Consider the following 27,018-nt stretch of genomic DNA (forward strand, 5'->3'; position numbering starts at 1 on the left):
TCCCGCCAAGTATTTGAAGCTGCAAGAAGGGGCTTCTCCGGTGACGTGCAGCATGAAGAAGGCATTATTGGCTGCCAGGTTTACTCGCCACTCCGAGGTCCCCCGTGTGCCATCCTGCTGGGTAGAGAGCAGCGTGGGAAGACCTGGTATTTTCGGTACGGCCTCAGTTGTCCCCGAGGCACGCTGCAGCTGGCTGGTTGCGAGAGCCTGTTGACCTTGTGCAATTATTCGGCCACTCGTGTGTTGTCCGCTAAGCAAGATGGCAGCCACGGGGTCACGCTGGGGTTCTGGTGCCCCACCTTTTTGGGCCTCAAACCTCCTACCCCCCCACCCTCTCTCTGCCACGGCAGTAAACGTGTTTAACACGTTAAGAGGGTATTCCAGGAATTGTTTTTATTTGACTATGCTACAGGGGCTGTAAAGTTAGTGTAGTTCATAATATAGTGTCTGTACCTGTGTGTGACGGTTTTCTCACAATTCTTCTGTGATTTTCACCCCAATATTTATTTTTAACAGCATACAAAATGACTGTTGTCTCAGATTTTTCCCATGTTGCAATGGGGCCGAGACCTGACTCGCTAATCAGCTGATGACAGGGAGCCTGTCTGCTTCAATGGGTAGAGGGATTGCTTGATGGGAGAGAGATCAGTCTGCAACTAATGCAATAGCTGTAGGCACCCTGATTGAAAACCACAGGTCTTTTGAATGGATGCAGCTCATTTATGTTTCAATGGGTGGGGTGGCTGATGTGTGGGAGGGAGGAAAATGGAATTATGGGATTTGTAGGCAAAAGACGAAAACTCAAACAGGAAATACCAGTTCACAAAAAGCTAGCCACAGTGTTATGGTAATCTCACAACATAGCAATTTATCCCCAAGGCAAGCACAGATCCTTCCTAAGCATGTCCATTACTGCCTGCCAGGTACGTACTAAAATCACCTTATGGTGGTTAACCCCTTTAAGGTATACAGAGTGGAGATTTATGGTTTAACATATAATTGATTAGTGCTAGGCCCATTTCACACTGCCGTTGCTGTCCATCGAGAACGGCCACAAAAGTCTCTTTTTTTTTTCTGACATTAACGGGCGTTCTCATGACAGGGAGCAATGGACAACAATGAGTCCTGGTGGCTCCCAATTACTATTATGGGGGCCGCCGGGTGCCGTTATGAATAGAAGGAGAAAAAGAGGACACAAGCAGTAATATTTCTCCTGCTATTCTGCCCGGCACTCCCGTGGCTTCGTAAGAAGCATTTCAAGGTCTGGAGAGGCCTAGCCAGTCTCCAAATCTCAAACCCATAGAAAACCTTTGAAGGGAGTTGAAAGTCCGTGTTGCCCAGCGACAGCCCCAAAACATCAATGCTCTAAAGGAGATCTGCATGGAGGAATGGGCTAAAATACCAGTAACAGTATGTGAAAACCTTGTAAAGACTTACAGAAAACGTTTGACCTCTGTCATTGCCAACAAAGGGTATATAAAGTATTGAGATTAACTTTTGTTATTGACCAAATACTTATTTTCCACCATCATTTCCAAATAAATTCTTTTAAAATCAGACAATGTGATTTCATGGATTTTTTTTTTCTCATTATGAATCTCTATCGCTATTAAACTGCTATTTCTGGCCTACAGAGAAGCTCAATAGGGGTGTAGAAGACTTTGCCTTGTCCTAACATGCATAGGGAGTGTGCTGGGGTAGTGAAATAATACTGTTATTCAGTATGACATGCAGATTACAGGCATTGCTATTAGAATCCCTGCTGCATAGCGTCTGGATGTGGCAGATTTTTTATGTAATTTTTATTTTATTTAATTTGAATGTATTAAAATTTTTTGATTACCCATTCGGGTGAGCCTCAAGCTGGAGGTCCTCCACCAGGCAAGATACCACCTGTTCCAGCCCCTGCCTCTCAGCGCCTCCCTGACTGTGAAAGTGCGAATGTTTCATTTAATCAGTTATGGTTCATTGTTATCGCTCTAAGCTGTTTCATTGGATTCTTGTGATAATTCCACAGGTAATATGACGTCCACGACCATAGGGCCTCAGTCTTGAAAAGATTACATCAATTTTTTTAAATTTAAATGTAAGATTTATATTAGATTCCCAAGTTTAACGTCCCAGAGTTTACTTTGAACTAATACCGTATGACCACAAAACCCAATTTAACAAGGATTCACATGGCAGCACAATGACAGAGCCTAGAGGTGGCATCAGCATAAGGAGACCATAATCTGGCTGAATGACATAGCCTGGAATTGACGGCAGAAAGAGGAGACCATATAGTGGCTGAATGACACAGCCTGGAGCTGGCGGCAGTATGAGACAATAGGGCTGCACAATCTCTAAGATTAAAAGATTAATTTTCTAATTTAAATTGAAGATTTATGGTAGTTACTGCTACCATAAAAGTTTTTAGGTAATATCCCAGGCCCAGCAGCATGAGTAAACCATATAGCAGCTGAATGAAGAAGCCTGGAGGGGTGGAAGCATGAGGAGACCATATAGTGGCTGAATGGCACAGCCTGAAGTTGGCAGCAGCATGAGGAGAACATATAATGGCTGATTGACACAGCCTGGAGTTTGCGGCAGCAAGAGGAGACCATATAGTGGCTGAATGACACAGCCTGGAGGTGGTGGAAGCATGAGGAGACCATATAGTGGCTCAATGACACATTCTGGAGTTTGCGGCAGGAAGAGGAGATCATATAGAGGCTGAATGGCACAGCCTGGAGTTGTCGGCAGCATGAAGAGAACATATAGTGGCTGAATGGCACAGCCTGGAGTTTGTGGCAGCAAGAGGAGACCATATAGTGGCTGAAAGACACAGTCTGGAGGTGGAGGCAGCATGTGTAAACCATAAAGTGGCAGAATGACACAGCCTGGAGCTGGCGGCAGCATGAGGAGACAATAGGGCTTCACAATCCCTAAGATTAAAAGATGAATTTTCAAATTTAAATTGAAGATTTATGGTAGCTGGTGCTACCATAAAAATTTTTAGGTAATGTCCCAGGCCCAGCAACATGAGTAAACCATATAGTGGCTGAATGGCACAGCCTGGAGTTTGTGGCAGCAAGAGGAGACCATATAGTGTCTGTATGACACAGCCTGGAGGTGGTGGAAGCATTAGGAGACCATATAGTGGCTCAATGACACAGCCTGGAGTTTGCGGCAGCAAGAGAAGACCATATAGTGGCTGAATGGCACAGCATGGAGGTGGTGGCAGCATGAGAAGAACATATAGTGGCTGAATGGCACAGCCTGGAGTTGGTGGCAGCATGAGGAGAACATATAGTGGCTGAATGACACAGTTTGTGGCAGCAAGAGGAGACCATATAGTGGCTGAATGACACAGCCTGGAGGTGGAGTCAGCATGAGGATACCATATAGTGGCTGAATGACACAGCCTGCAGTTGGCAGCAGCATGAGAAGAACATATAGTGGCTGAATGACACAACCTGGAGGTGGCGGCAGCATGTGTAAACCGTAAAGTGGCAGAATGACACAGTCTGGAGCTGGCGGCAGCATGAGGAGACAATAGGGCTTCACAATCCCTAAGATTAAAAGATGAATTTTTAAATTTAAATTGAAGATTTATGGTAGCTAGTGCTACCATAAAAAATTTTAGGCAATGTCCCAGGCCCAGCAGCATGAGTAAACCATATAGTGACTGAATGACACAGCCTGGAGGTGGCAGAAGCATGAGGAGAACATATAGGGGCTGAATGACACAGCCGGGAATTTGCGTCAGCAAGAGGAGACCATATAGTGGCTGAATGACACAGCCTGGAAGCATTAGGAGACCATATAGTGGCTCAATGACACAGCCTGGAGTTTGCGTCAGCAAGATGAGACCATATAGTGGCTGAATGGCACAGCATGGAGGTGGTGGCAGCATGAGGAGAACATATAGTGGCTGAATGACAGTCTGGAGTTTGCGGCAGCAAGAAGAGACCATACAGTGGCTGACTGACACAGGCTGGAGGTGGCGGGACCATGAGGAGACCATATAGTGGCTGAATGGCACAGCCAGAAAATGTCGGCAGCATGAGAAGGACATATAGTGGCTGAATGGCACAGCCTGGATTTGGCGGCAGCATGAGGAGAACATATAGTGGCTGAATGGCACAGCCTGGAGGTGGCGGCAGCATGAGGAGACAATATAGTGGCTGAATGGCACAGCGTGGAGGTGGTGGCAGCATGAGGAGACCATATAGTGGCTGTATGGTACAGCCTGGAGGTGGCGGCAGCATGAGGAGAACATATGGTGGCAGAATGAGACAGCCTGGAGGTGGCAGCAGCAGCATCACGAGTCCTGAAAGTGACCCGGTGACAGATTGGTGCGGTGGGTGGCAATACTAGTACCCAGTGACGAGGGTGGGTGATAAAAGGTCTGATGCAGAGGAATGTTTGTAACTGGGGAGCAGCGCCTTAAATCTGTTTTGGCTCTATCCATATTTGTGAAGTGTTGATGTGGCACCATGGTCAATCTACTCTGAAGCATCAGGCATTGGTGGGTGGAAATTCTGGCTGATGCATGCCTGATTCATCTTCACAAAGGTCAGTCTCTGCACATTTCTTGTGGACAGACGAGTTCTCCTTGGGGTGACTATGGCCCCGGCCACACTAAACACCCGCTCTGATGGCACACTACTGGCCGGGGCAAACTCTGCTAGTTGCGGCCACAAATCAAGTTTGGCTGTCCAGAAGTCCAGCGGATCTTCAAGGTGTGTTGGCATGGGCATGCCACCACCTGCTGGTTCAGGTCTTGCTCCAGGTCTACCTGCTGCTGATGAGTTGCTTCACTATGCAGGTGAAGAAAGGTACTTATCAGCCACTGTAGACTCAGGCTGCTGCTAATGGAGCTGGTACTGCTCCTGCCACCCCACCCCTCCCCAGCAGCCATGGCAGAGGGCCCCCCAAGTCAGACCTGCGAGAGGATGGACGATGGCGCCGATAGGCCAACTGACTAAGTAGGATGTCTCTGTAGTAGGTCAGTTTGTCCTCCCTCTCAATGGGTGTAAAAAAGGCCCCCATTTTTTGCCGGAAGTGAGGGTCCAATAAGGAGGAGAGCCAGAAGTCATCCTGCTGCCGAATGGTGACAATTCGGCAGTCTCTATGCAAGTGAGTGAGCATGCATCGTGCCATTTGTGCAAGTGACTCGGAGGGACTCCCTGACTCCTTCTCCACTGCATATTGCCACAGTGTGTCTAAGTCCTCTGTCTCGCCTTTCTCATAACCCTCTAGCTCCTCTGGCTGCTCCTGCTCCTCCTCTCCTGTCAGATGACTAGAAAAACCACCCATTTTGCGAAACCTAAACTGTGCTCCACTGTGCCCCTCCTCCTCCTCCAGTTCAGCCCCCACAGGGCTCATATGGCCATGAGATGTAGGCACCAAGTCTCCAGTGCCCTGACCAGCCATCGTTTCCAACAAGTGTTGTAGGAAATGAAGCCGAGGAATGATGTTGTTCATCCCTTAATCCTGGCGACTGACTAATAATGTGGCTTTCTCAAAGGGCTTGAGCAAATGGCAGGTGTCACGTATGAGCTGCCACTGGTTGACATTGAAGTTACACAGGGGAGTACCCCTATCCGCTTGGATCATCAAGAAATTGGTGATGGCTTTTCTCTGTTTGTATCAGTCCAACATATGGAGGGTGAAATTCCAATGTGTGGCAACGTTGCAAATCAGACTATGTTGGGGGATACCGTTCTGACTCTGCAGCTCAAGGAGGGTGTGCTTTGCGGTGTTATAGTGGCTGAAGTGCATACTTAAAGGGGTACTCCGGTGCTTAGACATCTTATCCCCTATCCAAAGGACGCCGCTGGGGACGCCCGTTATCTTGCACGCGGCACCCCGTTTATAATCAGTTCCCGGAGCGTGTTCGGTCCGGGTCTGATTGCCGGTGACCACAGGGCCGACGGCGTGTGATGTCATGCCTCCGCCCTCGTGTAACGTCACGCTCCGCCCCTCAATGCAAGCCTATGGGAGGGGGCGTGATAGCTGTCATGCCCCCTCCTATAGGCTTGCATTGAGGGGCGAAGCGTGATGTCACACGGGGGCGGAGGCGTGACGCCACACGCCGTCGGTCCTGTGGTCGCCGGTAATCAGACCCGGAGCGAACACGCTCTGAGGACTGATTATAAACAGGGTGCCGCGTGCAAGATCACTGGGGTCCCCAACGGCGGGACTCCCGCGATCAGGCATCTTATCCCCTATCCTTTGGATAAGGGATAAGATGTCCAAGCACCGGAGAACTCCTTAAGGAACTGCTTGGCAACCAGACTGAACACGTGTGCACAGTAGGGCGCATGGCTCAGCCTTCCTTGTCGCAGTGCAGACAAGATGTTCTTCCCGTTGTCAGTCACCATGGTTCCCATTTCCAGTTTTCGTGGAATAAGCCATGATCCGATTTCTTTATGAATGACTTTTAGAAGTTCCTCCCCTGTGTGACTCCGTTTGCCAAGGCAAACCATGTGAAGAACAGCGTGACACCGCCGTGCCCTACACACATGGTATGCTGAAGGGGCACTGAGACTTGTCCGTGCAGTGGAGGCTGAGGACATGGTGGAGGATGAGGAGGGGGAATTGCACACTGTCACCGGACCAACGGCCTGAGAGCGTGGAGGAGGAAGCGGCATGACCTGTCCAAGTTGGTGTTGTGGCTGTGCAGGAACCACATTCACCCAGTGAGCCGTAAAGGACATGTACTGTCCCTGACCACAAAATTGTGCAGGGCTGGTACTGCCTTTTTCGTAAAGAAATGATGGCTTAACACTCTCCACTTCGGCTCGGCACAAGCCATCAGTTCTCTGAAAGGTGCAGAGTCCACCACTTGAAAAGAGAGGGACTGCAGCACCAGTAACTTGGACAGGAGCACATACAGCTTCTGTGCTGTTGGATGAGTAGGCGCATACTGTTGTCTTTTGGACATGGCTTCGCCGATGGATTGCTGGCAGAATGACTGACTGAAAGTTGGAATAGCAGGAGCATCTGGAGCGACAGAAGGAGGTTATGACACACAGCTCAGCAGGCTGGACCACCACATCAGAGCCAGGCCTGTTCTCCCAGGCTGCTTTATGGTGGCACAGCATATGTTGGCGTAGGGCCATGGTGCCAACATTGGGACCCTGGCCACGCTTCACCTTCTGCCGACACATCTTGCATGTGGCTATGTTAACCTCCTCCGGATGCTTGATGAAAAACTGCCACACCGCCGAGTAGCTGATTTTCCCACCAACAGTCCGCACTAATTGACTGCTACTGTCGCTGTCTCCAGGAACTCCTGTTCCACTACCTCCCAGGAAGATAGACTGCTGCAAAGCAGGTGGTCTCCCTCGAGCATGTTTGGGTCCAGAAGTTCCACTTCTGGAACCATGCTGACTGCCAACCATGCTACCACCTTGCTGGCTAAGCTGCTGCCTCACGGCTAACCTGCAACCCTCTGTAACTGATGATGATGAAGCCCCTTCTGCACCCGGCTCCCAATTGTGATCGGCTTCATCATCATCATCATCATCAAGTGTCTGCACGTCACTGATGTCCTCCTCAGGTTCCTCAACCGTGTCTGCTTCAGGACCCTGAACGCTGGCAACACCACCTCCCACATCACTCTCCTCATCACTACTTACCCACCTAGCGGAGGAAGCGGCGGATGTCTCCTCCACTTTTTGGCTGGGTAGTAGCTGCTGACTGTCCTCTATTCGATGGTCCTCACTGAATAGTGAAGCTGAACCCACAGAATAAGATACTTCTGTAGGGGAGGGAACAGCATAGGACAGAGGCAATGGAAGTACAGGGACTGCTCTCAGGCCATGCCAACTGAGGGTTGTGTCTGAGGAACCCACCGACTATTGACTGGGGGTATCAGATGTCACTTGTGATGAAGTGGATGACCGTGTTAACCAATCGATAACGGCAGATGAGACACAACCGCTAGCTAATACCAGGAGATCAGGCCTCTCTCTGCAACTCCTGCTGCCACTCACCCCTGGTCTGCCTGTGCCTGATGAATTTAGGCCTCTACCACTCCTCTGTGCACGTCCTGGCACTTCTCTGCCTGACATACTTAGTTCGTATATGAGGGGAGTAGAGTACGCTTTACTAAACAGTATTTGTCTAGAACAGCAGCAGGTGTGTACTTTTAGCTGGCCTTATACAGTAACTAGGCCCCTATCAGAAACAAAATGGTACAACACTTAGATGTACGTATGTGGTATGCACTAATGAGGGCATAAAAATGCGCTAGAATACGCTTAAAAAAGTTTGTGTACAACACCATCTGGTGAGTACTTTTGGCTGTCCTTTCACAGTATCTAGGCCCTTAAAGGGGTACTCCACCCCATAAGATGTCAGATCACCGTGGTCCCGCTGCTGGGGACCCCCGCAATATAGCAAGCAGCACCCACCTGTAACTGCTTCCGGAAGCGCTGGAGGATCTCAGGCTAATTCCTCCCGACCATGGGGACAGAAGATCGTGACATCACAACTCCGCCCCCGAGTGACGTCACTCCCCGCCTCCTCAATGCAAGTCTATGGAAGGGGGCGTGACAGCTTCCAGAAGCAGTTACAGGTGGCTGCTGCTTGTTATATTGCAGGAGTCCCTAGCGGCAGGACCCCGGCGACCTGACATCTTATCCCCTATCCTTTGGAGTACCCTTTTAAGACTTTATCAGGAACAAAATGGTACAACACTTAGATGTACATATGTTGTATGCACTTATGAAGGCATAAAAATGTGCTACAGTACACTTCAAAAAGTTTTTGTGTACAACACCAGCCGTTGAGTTCTTTCCGCTGTCCTTTCACAGTATCTAGGCCCTTGAGACTTTATCAGGATATGCAATATGGCTGCCGATTATATAGGGCTATGACATCACAGGGGTGACTGGCTGCTGATAGGCTGCATCCTGCATGTGATTGACGGTTATCCCGCCTACCCTTGTTCCCGCCTTCCCAGGATTCCTTGCCCCATGTTCTCACATATGGATCTGCCATTTTAGATGCCCTGGAGCCTGGACCACACCTAATGGAGTTTAATGAAGCGATTCACCTGACAGAACTGTGCGATATTCGCATTCGTTGCGAATCGAATTTTTCATGAAATTCGTAACGAATTCAGATTCATCAGATTCGATTCGCTCATCTCTAATAGTAGTTACAGGGTTTTAGGTTCGGCTTGCTGATTGTTGCGCAGATACTTAGCAGGTGTAGGTCAGGTTACTCAGTAAATTTTAGGGTTTATTCATGTGCACTTGGCTTATTGTCAAGTAATTGATCATGACAGGTGCAGGACATCCTTATGCCCACTGTTGCATTCCGGTCGGGCCTGCCACATGGGCAAGGGGGTGCACAGCTTACGTTATTGTTTCTGACACGTCTTCAGTGCAATAGCAGCACGACACATAGGCGGTTGTATAAATAACAAAGTTCTAGTATTAAAAAAAAACTCCCTTGTGCCTTTATGACACCCATAAGGGAGTGCAAAAACTCTTGTCAAAAACAGTGGAACTCAACACATAGAAATTGCATACTTGAAAGGATATGAGTTCAAACAAGACCTTAGATGAAAAAAAAAGTACAAATCTTTATTAGAAGTATTTTCATTAAAAAACATATAGTATGCAGTGATGGAAAAATAAAATAATGGGTATCCAATGCAAAACTCTGGGGTATAACTGGTTGAATAATCATTAAAGTGCATAAACCGACTACAAATATCTACCATGTAAATCACCTATTCATGAAACATATAATGAGTAACATTCAAATAATATTGGAACAATGCAGTATCATATAAAAAGCAAGTGCCAACATGTTATAAGTGCAGAGTAAATGCAGATAAATGTGCGGACCGTACATAGTAATTTCATTCTGGTACAAGTATAACCTTACCCATGTGGGATAACAGCCAGAGCTCCGACCCCTACGATCGTTTCAGTTTCCCTTTCTCAAGAGGGTACCCTCTTGAGAAAGGGAAACCGAAATGACTGTAGGGGTTGGGGCCGTGGCCCCACGTTATAGAACGGGAGCAGACTCATGACGTACCGGTACGTCCTTGGTCCTTAACAGGTTAATAAAGGTTCAAGATGATAGACTATGGTCTTTTTTTAACCTTGTGAAATGTAACTTTGTAACAATGACTGTCTCTAACCCCTTTTTGCCACATTAATCCTAAAACATCTTCAGTAAAGTCAAAGTGACAGAGACACGGATGCAATGTTAGATTATTTAGCTTAATTTAGAGTAATGCTGAAAGTATCCCATTTTCAGGTAAAATGCCTGACAGTTATTACATAAGCATGGTGGCATGGGAGGAAGCAATAGCTTCTTACCTAGTAGCCACCTTAAAATGTCCCTTTTGGGGAGAAGTTTTTTAAAGAAAATATATATGAATAAGTGTTACGTTATGCGCTCCAGCCGCACACGCTGGGCATGAGCGCATGGTCCCGTTACCTGCTGCTGACGGGGCTGGGACTCGCATAGCGGGACGCACCCGCATGCGAACCGCAGTCCGTCACTCACTAGGTGTTTCTCCTGCCCCCGCCTCTGCGTCTCTGCCCCAGCGAGTGTGTCCCGGTTCCCTAGGGCACGTGCGCGCCGGAGCTTTAAGATTTAAAGGGCCAGTGTGCTCATTAGTGTAATTCACCTGTGATAAATTCCTCCACCCTCCTCACTTCCCTGACGGATCTTTGTTGCTTTGATCTTGAGAGAAAGCATTCCTGTAATTGCCTTGCTGTGTATCTGGTCCTTTGCTCCGTGATCTGACCTTGCTCTTTGCTGCCTGCCTACTGACCATTTGCTACGTTCCTGACATCGCTACTGTGCTGCCTGCCCTGACCTTCTGCTATTTTAACTATGAGCTGCCTTATCCCTCCTCAGCCGCCTGTGTGGTCGAGCCGTGCCAGGGGTAGTGACCTGGGTGCCGCTTACCGCAGCAAGTCCATCTCGCTTTGCGGCAGGCTCTGGTGAAAACCAGTGGGACCTTAGACCTTGTACGGTCCGAGTCATCTGCCACAGAGGTCCAGCGGATCCACATCCACTGGGGTTCCTGTCTTCTGAAACGTGAGTGTTGCAATAGGGAGAGGTAATAGCAGTAGACGGGGAAGTACTCATGGTTTCATAGGAAGAGGTATTAGCAGTAGAGAGAAAAGTGCTCATAGGTTTATAGGGAGAGGTATTAGTAGTAGAGGGAAGAGCTCATGGGTGTATAGGGGAAAGATATTAGCAGTAGAGAGGGAAGTGCTCATGGGTTTATAGGGAGAGGTATTAGTAGTAGAGGGAAGTACTTGTGGGTGTAAAGTGAGAGGTATTAGCAGTAGAGAGGGAAGTGCTCGTGGATGTATAGTGAGAGGTATTATCAGTAGAGGGAAGTGCTCATGCGTGTATAGGGAGAGGTATTTGCAGTAGAGAGGGTAGAGATGTTGTACAGAGCACTGGCGAGACCTCACTTGGAGTATTGTGCACAGTACTGGAGGCCGTATCTCCAGAAAGATAAAGATAGATTGCAGAGAGAGTTTAAATTAGATACTAAACTAGTACATAAATTGCAGGATAAAATTTACCAGGAAAGGTACCTTAATATGTATAGAAGAAAGACAAGACAGAGGAGATACGATATAAACCTTTATATACATAAAGGGAATAAACACGGTAAAGAAGGAGAGAATATTTAAAAGAAGAAAAACTACCACAAGAGGACATAGAGTTACATTAGAAGGAAAGGTTTCTGCAGTAATATCAGAAAGTATTACTTTACTGAGAGAGTAGTGGATGCATGGAATAGCGTTCCTGAAGAAGTGGTAGCTACAAATACAGTGAAAGAGTGTGAGCATGCATGGAATAGGCATAAGGCTATCCTTCATATAAGATAGGGCCAGGGACTATTCATAGTATTCACAATATTGGGCAGATGGGCCAAATGGTCCTTATCTGTCGACACATTCTACATTTCTATGGCTTTTTTTACTTAAACCCTCCAAAAATTATCCCTGTTTTGGGAGTAGTTTCAAGTTTTGTTAGATTTACGCAGTGCATCCATGATGGGGTTCTCAACAGAAGCTGTGTCGTAGTGACACCTTACATGTACTAGGTATCAGTAGTATGAACATTTTATTCACCTGGTTGAAACTCTTACCTGCTGGCGGCTCCTGACTTTCTGCATTGATGCTTTTGCCTTGTTGTTGCTCAGACATTTGGGCCAAAAGAGTCTTCATTTTCTCATTTTCAAATAAGTAAAATTCACCTGGATAGAAAAACAATATAGTCCTCATATCAGACATTAGCAATTAGAGCAGCTGTGCATATATCCTCATGACCTTGGCAAAAGAAAAAACTCTCATTTTCAGTCCTGATATGGGAATGGAATTCCTGATTAACCATTCTTTAGCTTCACAGCTGATATCTCCCAGCATGCCCTGCTCTGTACCTATTTTTATTTTCTAAGCTTATCTTAATAAACGTTTTATGTGAGAGTAGAAAAAAGAATCACATAAAATTATGCAATAGGATAAGGAAGGAAAAAAGGGGGAGACAGAGATGGCACTATAACCACCACCAGGGTCTCCCATCCACCTTTCTGCCAAAACCCTCTTGCTTATCTTACATCTTCACATACCATAAGATCCCCCTAGACCACAATAGGAGTATTGGTTTCAATAGGCAAAAAATCACAGAGTTAATGCACTAGCCCATTAGTTCCCTATACAACAAACTTACCCTGGAGGCTGACGTCACACTCAGACTCCAATAGCATCCAGACCTGCCAAAATTCAAAAGTTTAATGGAATAATGTATTCATAATTCTTTGTATATATTAAACACTGTATCCTTACACTGTAACTTCGACCTGAGGAAGGAAAGAGCCCCTCCGAAACACGTAGTCCTTATGTATCACCACTTTTTATGTTATTAAAAGGGGTATTCCAGGAAAAAAACTTTTTTTTATATATATATATATATATGAACTGACTCCAGAAAGTTAAACAGATTTATAATTGAACCATTTCTAATACAAAATGTGGCTACTGAGGAAGGGGTCTAGTTGCAGTACCCTGAAACGCGTCTAGGCTTAAGACTTTGTCTGAACAGAGCACTATAGAGATGCACTGCCTATTCAGAAGCCTGACTTAACCTAAATCAGCTGCTTATAGACCCGCTGCTCCAGCCGGGATTTCTATCCATCTGACTCATTCACCTGCTTCTGATTCTACCTTACATGCCTGACATGCTGCCACCACCGCGAGCATTTCCACCGGAGTAAGCCAGCGAGGGTCCGACATTACAACAGCCGCACGGCGCAGCTACAGACCTCCAGCGTGGGAGCCATCTGCTATATCACCGCTCCCAAACCAAGCCGAAATCAACGCTCTGCTTGTGGAGTAGAACTGCTACTCCTATCATTTTCGGCCCGTCGCAGTACGGGACCAGCGGACACGGTGAGCATTATTCATCTCTATAGAGACTACAGGCATTTTTATTCCAATCCACACAAAGGACTTTACAACCAGATATACAAATTGCCGGTTTAACAGTACAATCCGGACAGTCGGCCATTATTTACAACTGCAGTGCCTCATATATCACTATGAATATATATATACCATTAGGGCCCTATGGTAATCCAATATATTCAATATTACTCTATTCAAATGTTTTTTAATTGAATAATGTTACTTGTATTTTAATAAATATTTTTTGCATTGTTCAAACAAACTGTCTTCAAACCATTTTTTTCACTGTGCACCCAGTAGGGTGGTATCCTTGAGGGGAGGTTGAAATTTAGTTTCTAAATTTGTTTTGCTCAGTCGGTGGGGACCGATTTGTCAACCACAATTTAACCTCGGATACAAGGTTGTGAGCTGCACACACATTTCCATTTATCTCAGATTTGTAAATGACTTCTATTAAAAAATCTTAATCCTTTCAGTACTTATGAGCTTCTGAAGTTAAGGTTGTTTTTTTCTGTCTAAGTGCTCTCTGATGACACGTGTCTCTGGAAACGCCCAGTTTAGAAGATGTTTGCTATGGGGATTTGCTTCTAAACTGGGTGTTTCCTGAGACATGTGTCATCAGAGAGCACTTAGACAGAAAAGAACAACCTTAACTTCAGAAGCTCATAAGTACTGAAAGGATTAAGATTTTTTTTAATAGAAGTACTTACAAATCTGTTTAACTTTCTGGAACCAGTTGATATATAAAAAAGGAGATTTTTTTGTACTTACTGTAAAATCTCTCTTTCTCAAAGGATCCATTGGGGGACACAGACCGTGGGTATACGCTGCTGTCTCTAGGAGGTTTGACACTATGGTAACAGAAAAGTCGGCTCCTCCCAGCAGGGTATACCCGCCTCCAGGTCACTGAGCTGATCAGTTTCAGTCCCAGAGCAATAGGAGGAGACGACAGGTCAAAGAAAAGACCATGAGCTGTCCGAGAACCAGAAAAAAATAACTGAACACACCCTCGGACAGATAACCAAAAAGAAACACCATAAAGGGTGGAAGCTGTGTCCCCCAATGGATCCTTCGAGAAAGATTTTACGGTAAGTACAAAAAAATCTCCTTTTCTCTATCGGCTCCATTGGGGGACACAGACCATGGGACGTACCAAAGCCATCCCTTGGGTGGGCAGAGAACCACTGAACCACTGCCGCCTGCAACACTTTGCGGCCCAGACTAGCATCAGCTGATGCGAAGGTATGAACCTGGTAGAACCTCGGGAAAGTATGCAAAGACGACCAGGTGGCCGCCTTACAGATCTGCGAGGCCGAGGCCCTGTTGCGGAAGGCCCTGGATGCTCCAATAGAATGGGTGGAATGAGCCAAAACCCTAAAGTGTGGGATCTTCCCCTTGCAGCGGTAAGCTTCCGAAATAGCAGATCGGATCCACCGAGAAATGGTGGCCTTGGAATCAGGTTGTCCCTTACGACGACCTTCCGTAAGGATGAAAAAGGAATCGCACTGACGAAAGGAAGAGGTGACTGACAGGTCCTCACTGCCCGTACCACATCCATTTTGTGGAGTAAACGCTACCTGGGATGAGAAGGAGTGGGACAAAAAGGACAGAAGGATGATGTCCTCATTGAGATGAAAAGCCGAAACGACCTTTGGTAAAAAGGAAGGATCCGGACGGAAAACAACCTTGTCCTGATGAATCACCAGAAAAGGAGAGCGGTAGGAAAGAGCTGCCAGTATAGACACCCTCCGAATGGAGGTGATAGCTATAAGGAAAGCCACATTCCAGGAAAGGAGGCCAAGAGAAATCTCCCTGAGAGGTTCAAAGGGCGCGCCTTGCAGGGCACCTAGGACCAGTTTAAGTCCCAAGGGGGAGAAGGGGACCGATAAGGAGGGGCAGCATGAGCCACGCCCTGGAGAAAGGTCCGGACATGAGAATTGGACGCCAGAGGGCACTGAAAAAGAATAGAAAAGGCCGAAACCTGACCCTTAAGGGAGCTGAGAGCCAGCCCCTGTTCCAACCCCGACTGCAAAAAAGAAAAGGAATGGAAAAACTCACAGGAGAGAAGGCCTGAGATTCGCACCAACGAAAATAAGACTGCCAAGTACGGTGGTAAATTTTCGCAGAAGAGGGCTTGCGAGCCCTGAGCATGGTGCGTATCACCTGCAAAGAGAAACCGCGGGCCCTGAAAACCGCGGTCTCAACCGCCACGCCGTCAAACGCAGAAACTGTAAACTGGGGTGGCAAAGGGGACCCTGTGACAGTATGTCTGGCCGAAGAGGAAGACGCAACGGAACGTCGTCCAGGAGCCTGACCACGTCGGCGTACCACGCCCTTTGGGGCCAGTCTGGAGCCACGAGAATGGCGGGGACGCCCTCTGCTTTGAGCTTCCTCAGGAGGAGAGGAAGAGGCAGGAACAGATAGGGCAGGGCAAAGTCCGACCACGGAATCACCAAGGCATCTACTGCTAGGGCCAGGGGATCCCGGGACTTTGACACAAACTGAGGATTCTTCCAGTTGTGTCGGGACGCAAAGAGGTCCACGTCTGGAGTGCCCCAGAGGTCGCAGATCTGCGTGAACACCTCTGGATGTAGAGACCACTCGCCGGGGTCGGCCGAGGACCAGCTGAGAAAGTCCGCTTCCCAGTTGAGCACTCCCGGAATGTGAATCGCCGAAATGGCCGGAACCCTGTGTTCCGCCCAGAGGAGAATCTTCGTCACTTCGGGCATGGCTGCTGAGCTGCGAGTGCCGCCTTGCCGGTTGATGTACGCCACTGCTGTGGCGTTGTCCGACTGGACCAGGACAGGGCGGCCCTGAAGAAGGGACTCCCAATGGAGCAGACAGCGATGGATCGCCCTCAGTTCCAAGATGTTTATGGAAAGAAGGGCTTCTCGGGGAGACCAGCGGGCTTGAATCGTCCGGTCCCTGAAAACACCGCCCCAGCCCGACAGACTGGTGTCCGTTGTGACCACCTGCCAGTGGAGGGGAAGGAATGATCGCCCCTGAAGAAGCAGGGGGGACCGAAGCCACCAGAGAAGGGACTGACAAGACCGTAGAGATAGAACAATCGAGAGACAGAGGAGACCTGTCCCACCGAGAGAGAATCGCCAGCTGAAGAGGGCAGTAATGAAACTGGGCAAAGGGCACAGCTTCCATGGCTGCCACCATTCGACCCAGGACTTCCATGCAAAGACGGATGTAAACTAGGACCGGCTTCCGAAGAGAGCGGACTCCCGACAAGAGTGTCAGTCGCTTGTCCGGCGGAAGGCGAATCCGAGCAGCGGCCGTGTCGAATTGAAGCCCCAGAAAGACCAGGGACTGAATGGGGGAGAGGACAGACTTGTTCAGGTTGACCATCCACCCGAAGCGAGATAAGGTCTGGAGAGTGAGATCCACGTTCTCCAGATTCTGGGTTCTGGTGGGAGCCTTGATGAGGAGGTCGTCCAAGTGGCCAGAGCAGAAGGGGAGGTCTACAAATTGAAAATGACCCTCCGGAACCGCAAAGCGGAGGAACCACTGATGGGCTGGAAATATTGGAACATGGAGGTAGGCATCTTTGATGTCCACCGAGGAAAGAAACTCCCCTTGATCCATGGACGCCACCACCGAACGGAGAGATTCCATACGGAAATTACGGATTAGAAGATGTTGGTTGAGACGCTTGAGATCCAAGATTGGCCGCTCAGAACCGCCTTTCTTGGGGACCACGAAAAGATTGGAATAGAAACCCCGAAACCGTTCCTCGGAAGAGACCGGGACAATGACCCCCTGGATAAGAAGGGACTGAAGAGCCCCCTGAAATTCCCTCGCTAGTAAAGGAGACCGAGGGGCCCGGGACTGAAAAAAAGATCCGTCGGAAGGGAGGCAAATTCGGTACCCATTGGACACCACGTCCCTGACCCAGGAGTCCTGAATGTGCGTGGTCCATATGTCTCGAAGAAACAAGAGACGACCTCCCACCCGAGAAAAATCTGCGGGTGGGAGCATCCCTTCATGCAGAAGTGGGCTTGCGGATTCCCGATTTGGCCGCCGAACGACCGGAACGGTTATCCGACTTCCAAGAGGGGCGCGCCCGGAAAGCAGGAACCTTTTTGTCCCACGCAGGCGCCTGCCCAGACCCTTTATTGGAACCAAAAGTCCAAAAGGACCGAAAAGAGGACTTCCTATGGAAAGAAGTGTTAGCCTTGTTCTGGGGCAGTAAGGAACTCTTGCCACCCGTCGCCTCTGAGATAATCTCATCAAGTCGCTTGCCAAAAAGCCAAGAACCGGTAAACAGAATTTCAGTGAGAGACTTTTTGGAGGCAGCATCCGCGTTCCATGCTTTAAGCCATATGGAGCAACGGAGGGCTACTAGGTTCCCGGTGGCAGATGCAGCACAACAGGCTGACTGCATGGAAGCAGAACACAAAAAGTCTCCGGCTTTAGAACATTGAAGAGCTAGAGCCGACAATTCCTCCTTAGGGGCTCCTGAAAGAATACACTGATGGAGTTGGGAATGCCAAACCGAAAGGGCCTTAGAAGCCCAGGCAGAGGCTTCCTTGAAAGCAGCCGCATCCGCCAGCGGCAGCGTAGTAGCCTTGGAAAGGCGGGAAACCGGTGGGTCCACCAATGGAGGGGAAGTCCACTTAGAGATGAGGTCCTTGGCGAAAGGATATCGCACTTGGATTTTCTTAGAACCCTGAAACTTCCTATCAGGATGCCTCCAGGCCGATTCCAGAATGGCGTCAAATTCAGCATGAGAGCTGAACACCTTGGGTGCCGGTCGGGCATGATGAAAGGAAACTTTTTTTGAATTACAGCTTTTACAGGTGTAATGAGTAACAAGTACTCCAGTTAACTGTTTAGAGGGAGGAACAGTTCTGGGCATGGACATAATAAAAATTTAACAATCTCACCCAAGCCTGTGTCCCCAGGGAGCTGCTGTGAGGAGAACTCCACTTAAAGTCAGTCAGAGAGAGAGAGAGAACGCCGGCCAATAGTAATGGAGGGCTGAGCCAGGTGCAAGGGCTCTGCTGATTGCCCCTTGCAGCTCCCATGTGCACTCACAGCGCTGATTGGTGGCCAGTTTGCGCCTCTGTAGAAGCTCGGGTGGGCAGAGCTAATGTGCCCCGGCCGCCGAAAAAATACATTAAGAAATAATAATGGTGCCCGCTCCCGGCCCCGAGCGCACAAGAGAAGGCATATGCGCCCAGGGGAACTGAGCGGGCGAGCGCCACAGGCAGCCGCAGCTGCCGAAATGAAAGTAAAGTGAAAGTGAAATGAGCGCTATGCGCTCGTAGAGAAAAGTGCCGAGCCGCGGCTACCTTCAGCAGATGTAACTGTGCCCCAAACACACTGAATGCCCTAAAGACTGCTCCCCCCATATAATAAAGGTGCCCCTTTCCTGCAGGGAATATCCTATGGCCAGCCCCATCTCACACTGCTCAAGTATGTCCCCACCTGAAAACGGAAAGAAAAAGGAATAAAAGAACTAACACATTCCCTAACTAGGAAAATAAAAAATAAAAGACCTGGTCTGAGGAGAACCCCAGACCAGTGTCTATCCTCCTTAGACACTAAGCTGAAACTGATCAGCTCAGTGACCTGGAGGCGGGTATACCCTGCAGGGAGGAGCTGACTTTTCTGTTACCATAGTGTCAAACCTCCTAGAGACAGCAGCGTATACCCAAGGTCTGTGTCCCCCAATGGAGCCGATAGAGAAAAAAGTTTTTTTCCTGGATAACCCCTTTAATAAAAAGTTTGATAGAAGCTACTCCTGACTCCCGTGTCATCACGCCGCCGGTGTAGCGCTCAAAGTGCCGAATTCGGTTTTTGCTTGAAGACGTAGGGAACCCCTGCCAGGATTCCCGTCCTCCACATCTGTATCCCTGCATAAAATTATGCAAGACTGAATACAATGAGCACACAAAGAGTAAACAAAATAGACAGTCTTGACAATAGTATTAGTGTGAAGGGAAATGGTCCCTGTAAAAGAAGAGCTCATTCACTTTTGTTGGTAGCTGCTAAAAGGAGTAATCCAAGAGGCTGAAGGTTTTGACCAACTCAAAGATATAATAAACCAAATGTAAACTAAGGCAATTCTATGACTAAGGACTTTATTCTCTTTTCATGGATCCTGACTATCTTTATTATGTAAAAGTTCAGTTAATGTTAAACTCTTTTGGCTGTGCCGTACAATTCTTCACTCCTTCTGCTGCTAAATACCTAAATCAAGCATTTGGTTCATGCATATATATCTACAGTTGGGACGTCAGATACTTGCTCTACATTTCTCCAATTTTATCACAATATATAGCAGAAAGTCATCTGCAGTTATTCTTTATATCTATTGGTGAGAAACTGTTCAGAACTTCAGATCTCAAGGGAACAGGCATTGTCAGCAAATTAATGGCGGGGGCAAAATCAAAGGCCATAATAGGAGGACCATTTCAATATTTGCAATGAGGCTCTTTCTCCTATGTACATCACTGCTCCCAAACAGCAGGACTTGAGTTTTAATCCTTGCAGGGACAAGGAAAATGAAGATGGTAAATAATAGTTAAACAGATACTGTAGAGCAGTGGTCCTTAACCTGGGTTTGATCGAACCCCAGGGGTTCGGTGAGTCAGTCTCACGGGTTCGGCGGAGGTCAAGACACACACCCGACTCCAGGCCCGTCGCAACAGGACAGGCAAACCAAGCAATTGCTTGGGGCCCAGAGCAGAGCTGGTGTTTGCCCGTCCTGTAGCGACAGGGCAATTCCCCCCCATCACTATTAACTCAGGGGCCGCCAGGAGATAGCGCATGCCGGAAGGTCACTGACGTCCCGTGCCTGCGCCCATAGAAATGAAGGTGCCGAGGACCGGAGGATAGAGAAGGAGGAAGACGCTTGCTGGCCAGCTTGGTAAGTGAACAGCGGCACGTCATCTTCGGTGCTCCGACCACCGGTCCCGAGACCTACTGCTATAGCCAGAGCAGTAATCGGAGCACTGAAGTGGGCAGTACACAGGCATACAGCCTCCAGCCATACACTGTGGGGGAACACTGCCTGCCCAATGTGGGGGAACACTGCCTGCCCAATGTGGGGGAACACTGCCTACATAATGTGGGGGAACACTGCCTACATAATGTGGGGGAACACTGCCTGTGCCTAATGTGTCTTAATGGTTTTGTTCATTTTGTGCACCTATGTATAAATATATACCCACTATGATTTGAATTTGAAAAAAAAATCATATTTTATTTTTCCAATTAAGAGGGGTTCGGTGAATGCGCATATAAAACTGGTGGGGTTCAGTACCTCCAACAAGGTTAAGAACCACTGCTGTAGAGGCTTCACTGATTTCCACACAGGACATAGGATGGCAGCAGAATATTAGGTAGTTTACCAGCATCCATGTTCTGATGCTGGCCCTGCCTTGTTATCAGTGAGGAGGTCAGACTTTTTCCTGACAGCATCAGCCCATTAGCACCCGTAAATGAAGCCTCACAAATTGCACATTTCTCAAGCTGGCTCTAAATAACACACTGTATAGGATTTGCCCAGGGTGTTTTATTAAAGGATAACTCCAGCTAAATGAAATTAGCTTTATATAGCTGCACATGTTAAAGTTTTATAACTTTGAAATGTAAAATGTAATCTTTGCTGAGCACATACCCAGTTTCTCTCAGCTGGCAGGAAGTCCAGTAGATGATGACTAGCGTCCCTAAGGCATTGCTGTCGCATAACTCGCCCCCTAACAATGTACACATCGCCACTCTGCAGAGCTGCCGTTCCGGGACACATTTAAAAAGTACCTGTCACCAAATAAACTTTTCTAGACTAACTCAGGCTATGTTCCCTAACTACTCCAACCACCCCTTCTACCCTTAAAAAAAATGTCAGAGCTTTAAAAAGCTGTGTATCTTACCTTTATTCTTTCTCACATAGTACAATCTCCCAGCAGGAGAAAGTGGGTGTTTCCCAGCAGGCATGACATCACTGAAGCCTGCTGGGGGACCACTTTCGCTTTCACATTGTTGCAGTGCTGTGATTAATAGAAGACCTCAGGCTATGTGCAGCTTTCAGTGAGGCTCTGTGTAGCTGTCAATCAAGCTCAGTGCAGAGAGAAACACTTCCTGAGTTTGATCTCCTGCCAGGCCGGGAGGAGACCCAACTCACTGGCCCTGGAGTGTAGTTTTCTTTGTGGGTTTTAATTCCCTAAAAAAAATTTCCACGGTATGTACTAAGGTTTCCCTACATTTTCCACTTTCCCTACATTTTGCTTTTTTTACACCTGCTCTGATCTGTCGGGTTTTCCTCAGCTCAAATCCACCACATTTTCAGTGGAAACCTTAGTAAATATGTTGTTTTTTTGTGAAAATGTCGGGGGCACGCTCGTAGTATCTATACTGTTCACATGCTGGTAGCATTCATACTGTACACACGCTCGCAGCTTGTACAGAAGCTTGTAGTATCTATACTATACACACTCCTAGCATTCATACTGTACATGCTCGCAGCTTGTACACACATTTGTAGTATCTACACTGTACACGCTTGCAGCACGTACACACGATCGTAGTATCTATACTGTGCACACGCTCGCAGCATGTACACACGCTCATAGTATCTATACTATACACAGGCTGGTAGCATTTATACTGTACACACGCTCGCAGCATGTACACACGCTCGTAGTATCTATACTGTTCACACGCTCACAGAATGTACACACACTCGTAGTATCTATACTATACACAGGCTGGTAGCATTTATACTGTACACACGCTCGCAGCTTGTACACACGCTTGGAGTATCTATACTGTGCACACGCTGGTAGCGTTCATGCTGTACTTTCGGCACGTCTAGGATCTGACGGGGAGCCGCCGCCGCTGTTGTTTTAGGGGGGCGGCAATCACCACTACGTTATTTGTCAAACATGTACGTATTCTTGTTAAATCCTCTGGCAGTGATCCTTCAGTTGTATTCAGTTACTCAGTAGGCATCGGGACAGCTGTACCAACGCCACGTCATGGTGTGCCAGTACACGTGATTAAGAAATAGGGGGCGCTAAAAAATCCAGTATTACGTGCAATACACACCCAGTCCATAGTCAGAAATGGATGATGCATTTCAGTCATTGGTGTGGTGGTTACTATGTGAGTTAATAGCGTTTTGTTCTGATTATGAGTTTTGCCCGCTATTTTTCAGGTGTACTCGTACGCGGCAGTATATGGCACAAATCTAAGTGCCTAGATAGGTTACAGGATTATTAGGAATAGGAGTTTAGTATGAGGTTTAGTTAGGTAGGCTCGCTATTCTAATGAGCACCGACCACAAATATATATATAATCTTATTTAAGTTTCTATTTTTACCACTTTTGGCTGGATATCTCTTTTAATTGTGTGTATGTCAGTAGAGCCTCATACATTTACCTAGCTGGGATCTGCCATGTCACATAAGTCTCCAATTTTTGGATGCTGAGATTTACATGAAACTCTTGAATAACAATACAATATACAAGTTAATGTGGAGAACAGAAAACTCTAAAGACCAAATTAAATTTCCCAGATTTACTATTGTAAAATTTTGAATTTGGGTGCAATGTGCACACAAAAATGGTGCACAAGACTATGCACCATATGTTTTTTACAGGCTTTTACATGCTTTTTGACACTTTTCCAATGGACAAGTGAGCTATATGACCTAAATGTGGGCTAATGAACATGCAAATACTGAAACATATAAAAATTAGCATCCGTGTTCCTTACCATTCTCTCGTAAGATGATCTTCTCTATTACAGTACTTGATGCATCGTGTTTAACAACCACTCTATAATATTTTCTGTCCTTATGGAAGCTGACTGGAATCTCACTATAACATGTGTAGGTGCCATCACTGCTGGGATATTTATTCAGAGAGACATCTTTATATTCCTCATAATCTTTCTTGGTGCCCTTCTGTCTCCCCCATGTGATTTTGACATCATTTGGGGGGAAAAGTAAAACTTCTGCTCTCATTTTATCTTCATTCAGATTTACATTCACAGCTCGGATACCTGTACAATAAAAAAAAAAAAATGGATTATGTAACATATCTGACATGAAACGCCAACATTAGTTGTTATGTACAGTATGTTCTAAATCTTTTTGCTTAACCCCTTAAGGACGCAGCCCTTTTTCACCTTAAGGACTGAGCCCTTTTTCGCAATTCTGATCACCATCACTTTACAAATTAATAACGCGAAAACGCTTTTACCGAATATTCTGATTCTGAGATTGTTTTTTCGTGACATATTCTACTTTATTTTGGTGGTAAATTTTCGGCGTTAATTGCATCCTTTTTTGGTGAAAAATCCCAAAATTTCATGAAAATGTAGAAAATTTGGCATTTTTCTAACTTTGAAGCTCTCTGCTTGTAAGGAAAATGGATATTCCAAATAAATGTTATTTTTCTTCACAAACACAATATGTCTACTTTATGTTGGCATCATAAAATGGACATATTTTTGCTTTTTGAAGAAATTAGAGGGCTTCAAAGTAGAGCAGCAATTTTCAAAAATGTCATGAAAAGTGCTAAATCTGAAGGGACAGATGTTACAGAACTACAACTCCCTGCATGCCTGGGCAGTCGAGGCATGCTGAGAGTTGTAGTTTGGCAACATTTGGAGGGCTACTGTTTGGGCACCACTGTAACAGTGGTCTCTAAACTGTGACCCTCCAGATGTTGCAAAACTACAACTCCCAGCATGCCCAGACAGCCTTTGGCTCTCTGGGCATGCTGGGAGTTGCAGTTTGGCCCCCCTAGTGGTTGCCACAGTAAAGATAGATTTACTTTCACTTTCAATTCCCCCCCCCCCCCCCCACTGTCGATTCCCTACCTGATCAGGATCCTGCAGGCTCCAGCGAAGATCCCAGGTCCCCAGGCATCTTCTCCTGCAGGTACGGCCTCCATCTTCTTCCCAGAGCCCCTCGACATCCAGGGGCGGGCAGAACGGGGGTTGCCATGGCAACCCCCTGTCCTGCGCTGCCATTGGTCAGAACTCCGTTCTGAGTAATGGCAGGGGATAGGAGTAGATCGCAGCTTTGCGACCTCACTCCTATCCTTTAGGCTGATCGGGGTTGTTGCTCACCAGAGACCCGTTCAGCCCAGAATTGGAGAAAATCGCATGTATGAATTGACATGCGATTTTCTCCGATCGCAGACATGGGGGTGTCTCAGGACCCCCCTGGGCGATCTGCCAGGGTGCCTGCTGAATGATTTCAGCAGGCATCCGGCTCCGGTCCCCAACCGGCTAGCGGTGGGGACCGGATTTCCCACGGGCATATGGATATGCCCTCGGTCCTTAAGGACTCGGAATGCAGGGCGTATCCATACGCTCTGTGTCCTGAAGAGGTTAAAGGGGTACTCCGGTGGAAAACATTTATTTTAAATCAACTGGTGCCAGAAAGTTAAACAGAATTGTAAGTTACTTCTATTAAAATATCTTTACCCTTTCAGTACCTTTTAGCAGCTTTATGCTACAGAGGAAATTCTTTTCTTTTTGAATTTATTTTTTGTCTTGTCTACAGTGCTCTCTGCTGACACCTCTGTCCATGTCAGAAACTGCCCAGAGCAGCAAAGGCTTGCAATGGGGATTTTCTCCTGCTCTGGACAGTTCCTGATACGGGCATCAGGTGTCAGCAGAGAGCACTGTAAACAAGACAAAAAAGAAGTTCAAAAAGAAAATAATTTTCTTGCAACAAGACAGGACTCCGGTGTATGTGGATCCGCTGGACCAGTGTGGCAGATGACTCGGACCGTACCAGGGAGCGGAGTCTGGTCTTTACCAGAGCCCGCCGCAAAGCAGGATGGGCTTGCAGCTGCAGGCGACACCCAGGTCGCTACCCCTGGCACGGCTCGACCACACAGGTGGCTGAGGAGATGAGAGGCACAGGAGGGATGAGGCAACTCGTAGTCTGGATAGCAGTAGTTCAGGGCAAGCGGCACAGTAGTGTAGTCAGGACGTAGCAGGAGTTCAGTAGGCAGGTGGCTGAGGAGCAAGTTCAAGTCACAAGAGCAGGGGATCTGGTACACGGCAAGGCAATACAAAGGAACGCTTTCTCTAGGGCACAAGGCAACAAAGATCCGGCAGAGAACTGAGGTGGGTGGAGGAATTTATAAACTAGCCACTGGTGGTTATCCTAATGAGTGTCTGGCCCTTTAAATCTTAAAGCTCCAGTGCGCGCATGCCCTAAGGGACGGGGAAGCGCGTGCCGGAGCAGAGAGGTGGAGGCAGAGGCAGGAGAAACACCCGGAGAGTGACGGACTGGGGCTTGCATGCAGGCGTGTCCCGCGATGCGAGTCCCAACCCCGTCGGCAGCAGAAGGTGCTCCTTTTACGAGAGAGAAAACTCCTGAGAAGGTCACGGTCCAGGATATTCTCCTCAGGTTCCCAAGATCTCTCCTCAGGACCGTGACCCTCCCAGTCGACTCAAAAAAATTGTTTACCTCTCACAGTTTTTGCAGCAAGAATCTGTTTTACTTTGTAGATGTCAGATGAGCCGGAGACAGGTGTTGGGACAGGATTCCTCTGAGAGAACCGGTTTATGACAAGAGGCTTGAGTAGAGAGACGGGGAAGGAATTGGGAATATGTAACGTAGCAGGTAGACTGAGTTTGTAGGAGACTGGATTGATCTTTTGTAGAATCTGGAAGGGACCGAGGTAGCGGGGACCAAGCTTGTAACAGGGGATCTTGAAGCGGATGTATTTGGATGAAAGCCACACCATGTCACCAGGAGAGAAGGATGGAGGAGGTCTTCTACTTTTATCCGCTTGCGCCTTCATGCATGAAGAAGCTTGGGACAACGACTGTCGGGTCTGTTGCCAGATGGTGGAGAAGTCACGGACCAGCTCATCAACAGCAGGCACACCTTAGGAGACTGAGAGAGGAAGAGGAGGATGGAGATGGAGTCCGTAGGCAACAAAAAAGGGAGACGACCTCGTAGACTCAGAATCCTTAAGATTATATGAGAATTCAGCCCAGGGGAGAAGGTCGACCCAATCTTCTTGGCGAGCTGAAACAAAATGCCGAAGATAAATCTCAAGGATTTGATTGACCCTCTCCACCTGACCATTGGACTGAGGGTGGTAGGCTGAGGAGAAGTCCAGATTGATGTCCAGACGGTTACAAAGGGCTCGCAAGAACTTAGACAAACTGCACCCCTCGATCTGAAACTATATGCTGTGGAAGACCAGGTAAACGAAAGACATGCGACAAGAAGTATTTCGCCAGCTGCGGAGCAGAAGGAAGACCTGGTAGAGGAAGGAAATTAGCCATCTTGGAAAACCGATCTACTACGACCCAGATGACAGTGTTATTATGAGAAGGTGGCAAATCGGTGATGAAATCCATGGCGATATGGGACCAGGGAGTCTCTGGAATGGGTAAAGGCTGTAAGAATCCTGCAGGTCTTTGCCGAGGAGTTTTGTCACGGCACAAGTTACACAGGACCGAACAAAATCAGAAACATCACGTTGAAGATGGGGCCACCAGTAGTGCCGGGAAATAAGAAGTAGGGTCTTGCGTATTCCAGGATGTCCTGCTGTCAAGGAAGAATTACCC

General features: G+C 47.5%; 1 protein-coding gene across 1 annotated transcript in view; it reads right to left on the reverse strand.

Moving 5' to 3' along the window:
* LOC130283841 (uncharacterized) overlaps nucleotides 1-27,018 on the reverse strand; it is a 113,176-nt gene that overhangs the window by 15,520 nt on the left and 70,638 nt on the right. The window contains exons 10-11 of the mRNA XM_056533414.1: nucleotides 23,185-23,472; nucleotides 12,137-12,244 (exon numbers count right to left, since the gene is read on the reverse strand). Of these exons, the coding sequence (XP_056389389.1) occupies nucleotides 12,137-12,244; nucleotides 23,185-23,472 (396 nt within the window). The remainder of the gene's footprint in view (nucleotides 1-12,136; nucleotides 12,245-23,184; nucleotides 23,473-27,018) is intronic.

Source organism: Hyla sarda, chromosome 8 (assembly GCF_029499605.1).
Source record: "Hyla sarda isolate aHylSar1 chromosome 8, aHylSar1.hap1, whole genome shotgun sequence".
Taxonomy (NCBI): Eukaryota; Metazoa; Chordata; class Amphibia; order Anura; family Hylidae; genus Hyla; species Hyla sarda.